Here is a 13249-nt window from a genome sequence, read left to right on the forward strand (position 1 = left end):
TTTCAAAGGGAGCAAATGCAAAGATCAATGGTAGGCTAGGAGGACTTCTGGTTCCTAGCTATTCACTGCAAATCCCCGCCCCTACAAGGGACTCACAGGGCCTTTGATGGCTGTGCTCAGAAACTCAGCACCCAGATGGGAGGAAGGGAAACCCAAACTCCTCTTCTTTTCAAGATGCAGATCAGGGCTAGGAAGTTTCCCCTTCCCTGCCAGCCAGAATCCCAGCCTGGATAGCCCTGCCACAGTTTTCCCAAACTAGAGGGCTTGGGATGGACTTCTGGTTTTCAGAAAGTTCCTGCTAACTTCCTCTACCCTCAACACACATTTGCTTTGAAGGTTCATTGTAAAATTAACACTCAAGCATCTTGCCCACAATTGTCTGGAAACAGACTGCATTGTTGGCACGCATAAACGGAGAAAGCAATTAGGAAACTGATTTATAAACCAGAACCAGAGTCCAGATTTGCGCCAGAGGTGCCGAGTCTTCCCTTAGCCCATCCTAACGGGGGTTATCCAATGAGTCATTTCACATACTCTGTTCAGCTTCCTCAGCTATAAAATAAGAAAGTAATAATTCCTCATGTCTAGGTTTATTGTGGCGACCATGAGGTGATATATATATAAATGAACTTTGTAAAACGCCAGGCAAATGTCAAGGAAGAATAGGTAAATAACTCTAGGGTTTGGTTTCCTGACAACACTTTCATGAATGATTCAGAGGGACTCTACCCATTCGACCTAATGACATCTTGGTCATAATAGTCTCCTCACTTAGGATGCTAGATATGAATTGCCGCTTCATTGTCAGAACTCTCAAGATTCTGAATTTAAGAGACTGTAATATTTTTACGTGCCATTTCTCAAAATGAATTTCACCTTATGCCGTTAAAGCATCTACTGGGCATGCTAAATAACAAATCTTACCTTTCTTCATCATTTCATAAGAAATTTTCTGATTTGCAGAAAATATTAAAACCTTGTAAATAAGGAAGGACTCAAGAAGATCCACTTTTTAAATCTATGTGGAAGTTGAGCAGGTGGTTACATGGTCCCTTTCTGCTGTGATGTTTCAGGATTCTACAAGATTGCAGCATCTGTGGTCGTGGCTGGCTGTATGATTCCACTGCACTGTGTCTTTAATAGCCAACATGTTAATTACCTGTGTGGTTCAGTAGACATTGATCCTCATCTCTGTTAATAGCTAACTGTTAATAATATTTTTGCTGAGGACCGCAGGTATGTCCCCATTTGGGCTAAGCCAAGCTCCTCTGGGGGTGACTTGCCTGGAAAGCCCTTTTCAGCTAATCATCTGCTTGCAACAAGTCAGTTTTCTTATTCAGTGGCCTTCACAGACAGCTCTTCCTGAAAGAGCACTGCCTCGCACCTCAAATTCTCCATGCCCCCTAAGCTTGCCTTATTCCTTTGAATAGTCCTCATTCCTCCTGGTTATGTTGCCTGTTGCTCTGTTTCTCCATCATTTCCCTCCATGTGATGCCTAATATTATTTGTCTACATGACTGGCCCATGGCACCCAGATATTTGTTCAAACACTACTCTGGATATTTCTGTGAAGGTTTTGTTTGCTTTGTATGAGCTGAACATTTAAAGTGCTAAACTTTGAGTAAATTAGATACCTTCTGTAATGTGTGTGGGTCTCATTCAATCAGTTGAAGGCCTTAGTAGAAGGAAGACTGAGACCCCCTAAGGAAGAAAGAATTCTGCCAGACTGCCTTTGAACTTCAGCTGCTACTCTCCTCTGACTCTCCAACATACTGACCTACCCCATCAGCAGAATCTGGACTTGCCAAGCCTTTACAGTTGTGTGAGCCAATCCCTGAAAATCAATCAGTCTCTCTTTCTTCATACACATACGCACACACACACTCACTCACTCACACTCAGTACTGGGCCTGTTTTTCTTGAGAAGCCTGACTAATAACTTCATTTACATATAAATGCTATAAGAGCTGAGTCTTTATCTGTACACTGCTCTGTTCCCAGAGTCTGTCTGGCGCAAAGCAGGCACTCAACTGGAGAAGGAAATGGCAGCCCACTCCAGTATTTTTGCCTGGGAAATCCCATGGACAGAGGATCCTGGTAGGCTACAGTCCATGAGGTCACAAACAATTGGACATGGCTGAGTGACTAAACAGCAACAAAGGTACTCAGCAAAGTGTTTGCTCATTTAAATAATTAATGTATCAGCTAAGATTATTCCCAGCAGAATCTAAAACTGAGGTCCTTTTGACTTTTTAATCTTTGTTATGATGGTTAATTTTATTCCTTTTTTCCCCATTTGGTTATCATTTTCCTTAGAATATCTGCTTTTCAAATCTTTAACTAATTTTCTGGCCTTTTCAGCTTTTTTGAAAAACAATTTTTGAGCATTCTGATCATTTAGTTCTTTGTGGGTTTCCTGCCTTGTCACAATTAAAAACACCCCAGTTTCTGCCAGGAAAGTTTAGGTTAAATCTTTGCATACTGCAAACTTGAGCTAATATAAAAACTTTAAAAAATGCAAGCTGTGTGGAAACTGCTTACATCGTATCATGTAACAGTTAGAATATGCTCTTTAGACCCATCTTTCTTTTTTTAATACTTGACATAATTCTTTGATGCTGAAGTAAGTAGGAAATGTTTCCAGAAATTGAGCTCTCTAAAGCTGGTGTGATCAAATATGAGGTGAGTTTGGTGCCGGTGTCTGCTTCATGGCCAATGATATTTATGTCTTTCACTGTTTACTCCAAGATTCACATTTCTCAAATTCTGAATGTATTTTGGACAGTGACTTTTGATTTCCAGTCAAAAACTTCAACACTAAAACGAAATGTATTAGCAAGTACATTTCTTTCAGACAGTTCCAGAAAGTTGAGTATAGGCACAGTGTTTTTAGAAATAACACTAATACAACAATTCATAAATACAAAATGTGCTGCTCCTCTGAGCACTCGATCATTTAAACCAGGAATTGTGGACCTGCTCATAATATTGTCACATGATTACTGAATGAAATTAGCATACCAAGGAAGATGGGCCCTATAGCTGTAGGGTACACACACACACACACACACACTGCTGTGTATCAACCTTGAGCACCTTTGAGTTGTCAGTTTTGACTAGTCCAATTTTGACTCAAATCTCTTTGAGTTTAAATGTGCGGCATTTTGTTCAGTTTCTGGTGAGATGAGAAACCAGAATTGAAAGAGGAGAGCAAGTAGTATCTCTCTGTTAATTCCCTCTTTCCAGGCCTTGAGGTGGCTGACAACAGAAAGAAATTGCTCCTACTCAGTTTGGTTGCTTCGATTCAGTTTCCCATTATCTGTTGTAGAAGGGGCTTACTGATTTCTTCTAGCAGAGACTTGTACATTTGTGCAAGAATTTCCATGTGCTGGCAATGTCTGGAATGTTATATGGTTAGTATATTTAATTCCTGACTGTCACATTGAGCAAAGTTTGTGATAGAATAAGGATCCTAAAACATGGGTGATTTTCATTTGAAGGCCCTTCCCATCTTAACAGTGAATGCTTTGGTGTGATTTCAATCACATTTTTTCCTAAAATGTCCAGTTCAGTTACTGTTCATTAGCTACTGATTCTATGATTTAGAAGAGGGACTAATATTAACAGATTGATCTTCTGTAGAGAAGGTAAGAATTGATTGGGGAACTGTCATCTTGAAAAGAGAAATTGATACTGACAAATATCTTTAGTTCAGAGCTGCTTTAGAAAAAGACCATAGATTCAAATGTGTTTTAAAAAGTAAAAGTCAAGCAAATATAATGTTAAAAAATTCCCAAATGATAAATATATTACAAATGACACGCCCCTGTGCAAGCCTGCTTTTGGAAACTTAAAATTCATCTTCGATTATAATCAGTGTTACGCATCTCTGTATTCACAGGACCTGGCACAGAGTAGGTGCTAAAGAAATGTCTGTTGGGTTGAAAAGGCAGTGGTTTGATAGTGAAGCCAGCACACTGAGGCATAATTCCTCTGATCCGTTTACCAGCTCCAGTTATTCTTTAAATAGAATTGTTGACATAGAAAAAGTAAGCTACATTTTATGGTGAATTGGGTGTAGCAGGAAAAACACTGTAATATGAGGAAGGTGACTTGGACAAGACCTAGCTCTCTGCTTTTTGCTCATGAGTGACCCTGGATAAGTCAGGTATTTTCTTGATATTTTGGTGTGACTTTTTCTCCTGGAGTCTGGGTGTTAGTAATGGATTTTTGTTTTTTTATTTATTTTTAAAATGCTTTTCTTCCTTTCTTTCTTTGACTGGGCTGGGTCTTAGTTGCAGCATGTGAGTATTTGTTGCTGCACACAGACTCTCTTTCTAGTCTTAGCATGTGGGTTCCAGAGCTTGTGGGCTTCAGTAGTTGTACACGGGCTTAGTTGCTCCATGGGATCTTAGTTTCTCCAACCAGGGATCGAATCCGTGTCTTCTGCATTGCAAGGTGGATTCTTAAGCACTGGACTACCAGGGAAGTCCCTGGAAATGCATTTTTAAATCAGCCATCTCAGAAGGAAAAGATGGCAACCTCCTTCATCCGTCCTTCCTTGGAGGTCCCATGGTATCTTGTGACTTAGAGGGGAATGCAGGCTTTGGTGACAAAGGGGGAAGGGCTAAAAGGGAAGATTTGGGGACTCCTGTGACAGTGATGTATACACAAAGAATATTTAGTTCCCTTAACCCAGAAGATGTCATGAAGTAGAAAAAATAATGTATGCCATGAAAAATGTGATAAATGACCTTGAGGGAAAAAACCCTCAGAACTAGTAGTTTAAAAAATTTTGATGCTTAGCAATGAATTTACGTATTCCACACAGAATGAAAGATTATTTAAATTTGTGTTTAGAAAGACAAACAATAAATGTTTAGAAAACCTGAGAAAGGGATCAAACAGACATTAACCCCAAATGTTTCTATACATTTTAGGAGCTTATTTTTCTGAGGAACTCAAGCCTACAACTGACTAAGATAAATTTGACAGTGTCCCTTATGGATTTTGTCTCCCAAACAAAGGAACCAATATTGAAAGAAGTTCATTTTTCCTGAATAAAAGTGAAAAACATCCTGTTGGATTTATTGTGAAAGCCACCAGGCTTTTCTGTCCATGATTCTCCAGGCAAGAATACTGAAGTGGGTTGCCGTTTCCTTCTCCAGCAGATCTTCCCCACCTGGGGATTGAACTTGAGTCTTCTGCACTGTTGGGCAGATAATTTACTGTCTGAGGCACCTGTTAGTGCTGGTTAACCAGGAAGGATTTCATCAGCACTGAAGATTCTGTCACTATATATAAAAAAGGAAGAAACAGAACATGCTGTAAGCTAAGTACCGGGTTTGGGAGAAATTACCATTTTTTATCCTCACAGCGCTTCAAAGCGGAAAGTACTGTTGTCACTTACAGATCAGGACCTTGAGGATCACCGAGGTTATCTAACTTGCCTAAAGTCAGTGTCGACAGCAGAGCTAGGATTCAAACCACAGTTGTTTTGAAATTTCATGTTTTTTTCCCAGTCTTCTGTGTTGTCCCTTGAGCTACCATCTGTGATGCTGTGTCTCAGGTGGTTTGGAGAACCCGAGGTTTGGACTGTTATGCGGTTGACCTGCTCCTTTTTTGGAGATGGGTCAGTGGAAGGATGGAGCCTACGTCGATCTGTGTGCAGCAAATAAAACACAGTCGTTTGGGGTGAGGTAACACCTTTTCTCCAAGTTGCTTAGTTCAGAAGTCAGTAAAATTCTGTTCATGCTTTTCTTTTACAGATATTTATCTCTGTTTCTGGACCATTGTCTAAAGGTGAAAATGCCCACGTGGCTGGTATCAACTCTGAGGGGCTGAGATTGAATAAGAATATTACTGGAGCAAGTTCCTGCCAAGAAGGCCTATATCGTGAGCACCTGTTTTGCTGTCAGCCTTGTCCTCCTGGTATGTTATACACACGCAAACAAAAGCAATCCAGTAATCAGAGTGAAAATCAGGGTGAGGAGTAGCATGTGGTCATAAGGAAGAGAGTGTTTTTATAGCATTCACTCCTGCATTATGGCATGACTGAAAAGAAAAAAAAAAACTATGACATTATTTTCCCAAGACTAGCTTAATTTTAAATGTATTTACTTTTCAATTGAAGGATAATTGCTTTACAGAATTTTGTTGTTTTCTGCCAAACATCAACACGAATCAGCCAGAGGTGTACATATGTCCCCTCCCTCTTGAATCTCCTCCCCATCCCACCCCTCTAGGTTGTCACAGAGCCCCTGGTTGAGTTCCCTGAGACACACAGCGAATTCCTGTTGGCTGTCCATTTTACATGGGAATGTAAGTTTCCACGTTACTCTCTCCATACATCTCACCTTCTCCCCCACTCCCCCCATGTCTGTAAATCTGTTCTCTATGTCTGTTTCTCCATTGCTGTCTTGCTAATAAATTCATCAGTACCATCTTTCTAGATTCCAAATATATGCATTAGTATACGTTATTTATCTTTCTCTTTTTGACTTACTTCACTCTGTATAATAGGCTCTAGGTTCATCCACTTCATTAGAACTGACTCAAATGTGTTCCTTTTATGGCTGAGTAATATTTCATTGTATATATATACTACAACTTCTTAATTCACTCATCTGTTGATGGACATCTATGTTGCTTCCATGTTCTAGCTATGGCAAATAGTGCTGCAATGAACGCTGGAGTACATGTGTCTTTTTCAACTTTGGTTTCCTCAGGGTATATGCCTAGGAGTGGGACTGCTGCGTCATATGGTGGTTTCATTCCTCCAAGACTAGCTTATTTTATCTTTATCACACTGGTTTGATGTGAGCATGAGTAAATAAAATTTGTAAATGACGTGTACCTCAGAAGTGAGAGGATTTATTTGTTTAGCTCCATTTTTCAATAGCCAAAAGAGACTAATTTGTAGATATTAAAACTTACCACATCAGAACTGGTTAGAATGTATCATAATAATTGTGGAGCTCTAAAAGCAAGAAACTTCTACCCTTAAGAGATATGTGTCAACACTTCCCTTCAACCAGAAAGTCTCTAAGAAAAATGTTTGTCCTAGCACTGAAGCCTGAAAAATATATTTGCATTTTGCAACCGAATAACTAGATGAGCTAGAAAAGCAACGGATAAAAACCAACCATTTTTTAAAATCAGTATTGAAAACCAATTTCAAAACGGAAATCCTCTGAACACTAGCCAATTAAAAGCTAAGCAAAATGCAATTGTGCAGACGTTTATTATCAACATGGAGTAGAGTTGACTACTATGTTATACAGATAAGCATTTCCCAGCTGCATCATGAAGGAAGACAGGAAGATAAAGGAAAACAGCACATGGGCATATATAGTAGATTAATAGAACCGTAAAGGATGGTAGTAGGTTTCATGTTTGGCTTTCCAGGCCTCCAGTACTTAAGCTGCTAAACAGATGTGGGTCCTATTTATGAAAAGATTCTAACAGTCTTACTTGGCCTTCTCTCCAGGTTTTAACAACCCTTATGGAAAATCTGTCGTAATCCAACCCATTTATATTTAAGCCTGTTTATATTTAGTCTTCTCCAAATGAGAATAAAGAACGGCTTCCTGGCTTTTTGTAATCTGTTGGTAAAGAATCCGCCTGCAGTGCGGGATACCTGGGTTTGATCCCTGTGTTGGAAAGATCCCCTGGAGAGGAGAAGGCAATGGCACCCTACTCCAGTACTCTTCCCTGGAAAATCCCATGGACAGAGGAGCCTGGTAGACTACAGTCCATGGGGTTGCAAAGAGTTAGACATGACTGAGCGACTTCATGCTCACTCACAAACACCATCTATTTGTCTTATGAATTGAGATTTTTACTCATATTTTTAAACCCTAAAATGCAAATTAAAATAAAGATAATATGGTCTGCATATCAAGCTGTTAAGGACTTTCGTTGGTTTGCTTTTTTTGTTTTGCTTTCTTTTATTTTCATTTTCGAAGTGATCTCAGTCATAGTGAGTTTGCTTATGAGATGAGCAAACTCTCCTATGTCACTCTCGGAATGTCGATTGTTAAAACGTTTTAAGAAAGAAATTCGGGTATGTGGGTCAAAAAATTGAAAATCTACTGATACTATAATAGATTTGTAGGAAAATGTCTGAAGAAAATAGTAAAAAATAAAAGAAATATATGCATAACATTTCACTGTGATATCCAATGATGTGAGATTAAGTAAATTTCAAAGTATTCAAAGACTGGAATACTATGTATCAATCAAAATCATGTTTTCTGATATATTCTTGATATAAACCTCAATGTATATAAATTTCCTTAAGAGATTTCTAACTGATCTGCTGGCTGGATTAACTGATTCTCTCTGCTCCATCTCTCAAACATCCTGGATGGTGTCCAATATGTACTAAACATCTTCCCACTTCTATTCCTTTTTGAAAAAAAATTGAAGCTTATCAATATCCAAATTGCTTCCAAACATTTTTGCGATGGTAATATATAATTTAACATTACATAAACCAGTAAACAAATACACATAGAAAACATTTAATTTCTATTAAAATTATTTTTAATTCTTTGAAGAATTTCAGTAAAGTCGAGTTACTAAAAAAATTATTAATGAACTAGATGGAGGCAAAATACATGGGAAAAATAATGAAACTATGAAAGCCTTTCATACAGATTATTGAAGTCTTTAACTTTACTTTCCATCAAAAAGAAAGGAAGAAGGAAAAAGAAAAAAGAAATCGTGAGTGATACATTTTGGATGTGACTTAAATGAGAAAGAAGCTGGAATTCTAATAACTTGTTTCTATATCACAAGAGTGGCAAATAATTATACAGTTATACTTTATAAACTGAATTATTTATAGTAATTTTTCTGTGATCCCCTATGTGAATTGACATTTTTTTAATCAAAAAAGTCCTTATCACCATATTCAATAAGAAGGATTCTATGGTACACTGCATACATTGCATATATATATGTTTATATATATATATATGCACAGACACATACATATACACATAGGTATGTATGCATACATATACTCACATGTATATATGTGTATTTATATGTGTAGGAATGCACCAAAATAATATCTCAGAGTGGTTGATATATAGATGCTTTTTACACTTTCCTAAAATTTATACAGTGAGCATATGTAGTAGTATACTCAGAAACAAATATATTTTAAAATATTATTTTCAAGAAAACAACTTCTTTTTTTAATATTTTGATAAACTTAGGTTTTATACATTGGAAGAAAGAAAGAACTTGTGATATTATGTCTCTGTCATGCCATAGGCATTCTGCAAGATCATTTATTAAAGAGGTCAGTCCATTTAGAAAGCAGTATTATTCTACTGGCAAGCAATTAAAGTTGTACTTTGACTTGGTTTTCTTAAACATACTGCTGCAATGATATAGAACCCTGATGCCCTGTATTTAAATTTGGTTCTGAGTTTCCACGATTTGTTTATTTTTTATATTGACATATCATTGCCTTTGTTTACTAAAGTATTGTATATGTTTAAATTTCATGACTTGTTTATGTATTGAGTAGTATTGTTTTATCAAAAGGAATGCTGTGAAAAGAAATTATTAAGAAAGTCATGTTCCTAGGAAAGATAGTATACATAATTTTTGCTGTTCATGTGAATAGGGCAGATTAAACTTTAAAGTGCATACCAGCTCTCTTCAGGAAACATCCTGGAAGATATTACTGGACACTTTGCTAACATCCCATTGGCCAAAATTTAATTACATACCCATGCAAAGGATGCTGGGAGATGTAGTCTTGACTCAAGGCAGCCATGTCTCCTAGTAAATATTCTCTTCTTATGAGAGAAGGAAAAATGGATATTAGGTGAATCAGGGATCTCTGCAACATTGACTGATCTTTTACAAAGTTCTAAATTAAGAGAAATGTAAAGACATTGTAATGTGTTAAACTGTGTAGTAATCACCATTTGCAGTTAGGTTTTTGGCACCATAGTGGGCATACCAAGTAAATAGCTCCCCAGTAAAGCGATCCCAGGAAGGCAAACTGACTTCTGAGAGAGAATTATGGGGCATTGTTAAAAAGGAAAGGGAAAGCAAGTGAAGAATCATTCTCCGGTGCAGGAGATAAGCCACTGGGACTGAGATGAAGGCAGAGAAATAGGACAGAGCCCCTGACCTGTTTTATCAGAGCCCCTGAAAAGTTTTGTTGTGTTAATAGTTTGTAATATGATAGCTGAAATCTTTACCAAGCAGATATTGAATTGTGTTTCATAGTTTAAGTTCTGGCATCAGACACTGCTTTCAGATCCTCCATCTGACACTTACAGGATGACCACCGTATTCTGGTTTGCCCGAGACTTCCCCAATTTTAGCACTAAAAGTCTCACATCCTGGGCAAACAGGGATGATTGGTCCTCCTAGCTATTTACAAGCTTCATGTCCTTGGGCAAGATACTTGATTTCTTTGAGTCTGGTTCTTTAACTGTGAAATGGAAGTAGTAATAGTTCTGACCTTTTGTGATTATTGTGAACAATAATGTGTTAATAGTGTGTAGCAGAGTGCTTGGCTCAGTAAGTGTTACTATTATCATTTATTGTCACCACTGTAAGAAGTATAACAGGTTCATATACATTTGAATGGGTGGTTCATTTGAATGGATCTGATGAGTTCATATACATTTTACCTGCATGCTTCTGGATGGAACTCCGTGCTATATTGGAATAAGTGAAACTGAGAATTTGTGATGGTCTTCTAACATATTTCTCATGAAGGACAATGAGCTACTGTAACTGAGGAATTTTCTTGTAAAATTTAACATAAATCTCAAATGTTCCTTCTCTCACTTTCTCTGTATACTAATCCACTAATCTTTTGTTGTTGCTGCCATGGAATCCAAAATGAGAATATTTTCTGAACAGTCATGTAAAGTAATTGTCTGAAATGTTAGAATAAATTAGAGTAGCATTGTCATATATACACCCTGGTTCTGGGTCCTAGGTTGAAAGAGCTGAAATCACCTAGTGGAATTTTAAGTAGACAGATAAGCCAGCAACCAGGACAATCCCACCTTTACTTAAAATGGCTCCCCTGTTCTCATCTAGAGCCTGTCTACACCAAGTGTGGTTTATAAGCCAGCAAAATCCGCATTAGCCAGGAGTTTGTTAGGAATGCAGAGTGTCAGGCCCTGCCCTAGACCTACTCAATCAGACCAATGCCAAAACCCTCACTTAGAAATTCTGATTTAATTGCTTTGAGATGGGACCTGAGTGAGAGAGTGAATGAAAGTCGCCCAATGGTGTACGACTCTTTGCAACCCCATGGACTAGCCCACCAGGCTCTTCTGTCCATGGGATTCTCCAGGCAATAATACTGGAGTGGGTTGCCGTTTTCTCCTCCAGGGGATCTTCCTGAGCCGGGGATTGAACCTGTGTCTCTTACATCTCCTGCACTGGCAGGTGGATTCTTATGTATACATAAAGCTGAATCGCTTTGTTGTACAGAAGAAACTAACACAACATTGTAAAGCAATTATACTCCAATAATAGATTTTTTAAAAAACTAAGAAAAAGACAAAAAAAATAATGTTATGAAGTTATTAAGAAAGTCATATACCTGAGAAAAACAGAATAAATTATGTTTGCTGTTCATACGAGGGGGGCAGATTAGATTTTGCCTATTCTTTTTATTTAGTAATAACAAGTTTAGTCACTACTTAGGCCTTTCTCTTAAACTTCTCTTTATACTTTCTCTTTCATCTTTCTCTGTTCCCTTGCTGTTCCCTTTATATTTTCTCTTCTTTCTCTGTTCCTTTGCTATAACTTAGCTTCCCCCACAGCAATTATCACCACTTGCCATCCTGTATTTGTTTGTGCATGGCCTGCTTCTACTTTGAAAATGTGAAGTCTTTGGAGACCAACGACTTGTCTTTCAAGGGTATCTCCAGCTCCTAGAAAGTGCCTGGCACACAACAGGTATTAATAAACACTTCTTAAGGAAATGAATTTTCCAGAAGACAGTGTTGTATGAAAAAGAAAGTAAAAGTCTCTCAGTCATGTCCGACTCTTTGCAACCCCATGGACTATACAGTCCATGGAATTCTCCAGGCCAGAATACTGGAGTGGATAGCCTTTCCGTTCTCCAGGGGATCTTCCCGACCCAGGAATTGAACCAGGGTCTCCTGCATTGCAGGCAGATTCTTTACCAACTAAGCTATCAGGGAAGGCCATTGTTATATAATACTTACTAATAGCAATCCAATGATTCATTTTATTTTTAAAGGAAAGGAAAGCAAACATGATTATGATTTAAAATTTTGTGTATTAAGACAGCAAGCCTGGTAATAAAGCTCATGCCTACACATCATAACATACTCTGTCACTCGGTGGCAAAGGAATAGAAAGAAAGAGGAGTGAAAAGGAAACTATGAGCACTTACTGGGCAGGCCCCTTGCAGTTCTTTTAGCTGTGCAAATGAAGTGTGATTATCTCCATTGCATGCATGAAGAAATTCGGCTCAGAGAGATTAAGCATCTTGTTAAAGATATTATTGATATTATTTTTAAAAATGTAGCCAGAGTCTTTAGAACTTCAAATGTTCTTTTCATTAAACAATACTATTCTTACCAGGATTTGTGGACTTTGGAAAGTGAAATGAGAAGTCAGAGCAAGAATTGGGTCATCTCAGTGGCCAGTGGCAGTCATCTCTTAATATGAATATATACTTAGCAACCTTCTTCCCTCCTCCCCCAAAGCTGGTAAAGGCATCTCTTCCAGTGCTTTTGGTCATTCTAACCTCTTTTTCATATGTTCCTACTGCTAATCATCCTATAGAAGTAGGCATAGGAACTTCCCTGGTGGGCCAGTGGTTAGAAATCTGCCTGCCAATGCAAGGAACGTGAGTTCGATCCCTGGTCCAGGAAGATTCTGCAAGCTGTTGGGCAGCTAAGGCCCTGTGCCACAACTACTGAAGCCTGAGTGCCCTAGAGCCTGTGCACTACCACAGGAGAAGCCACTGCGGTGAGAGGCCTGCACGCCACAGACCGAGAACAGCACCTCCTCCCTGCAGCCAGGGAGAGCCCGCGTGCAGCAGCAAAGATCCAGCACAGCCAAAAGTCAATCAATCAATCAATCAATGTTTTTTAAAACGAAGTAGGCATCAGTTCAGTTCAGTTCAGTTCAGTCACTCAGTCATGTCCAGCTCTTTGCGACCCCGTGAATCTCAGCACACCAGGCTTCCCTGTCCATCCAACTCCCGGAGTTCACTCAA

General features: G+C 38.5%; 1 protein-coding gene across 1 annotated transcript in view; it reads left to right on the forward strand.

The window, feature by feature from the left end:
- FAS (Fas cell surface death receptor) overlaps window positions 1–13249 on the forward strand; it is a 33861-nt gene that overhangs the window by 9840 nt on the left and 10772 nt on the right. The window contains exon 2 of the mRNA XM_069567940.1: window positions 5769–5931. Coding sequence (XP_069424041.1) covers window positions 5769–5931 — 163 coding nt within the window. The remainder of the gene's footprint in view (window positions 1–5768; window positions 5932–13249) is intronic.

This window comes from Ovis canadensis, chromosome 22 (genome assembly GCF_042477335.2).
Source record: "Ovis canadensis isolate MfBH-ARS-UI-01 breed Bighorn chromosome 22, ARS-UI_OviCan_v2, whole genome shotgun sequence".
Taxonomy (NCBI): domain Eukaryota; kingdom Metazoa; phylum Chordata; class Mammalia; order Artiodactyla; family Bovidae; genus Ovis; species Ovis canadensis.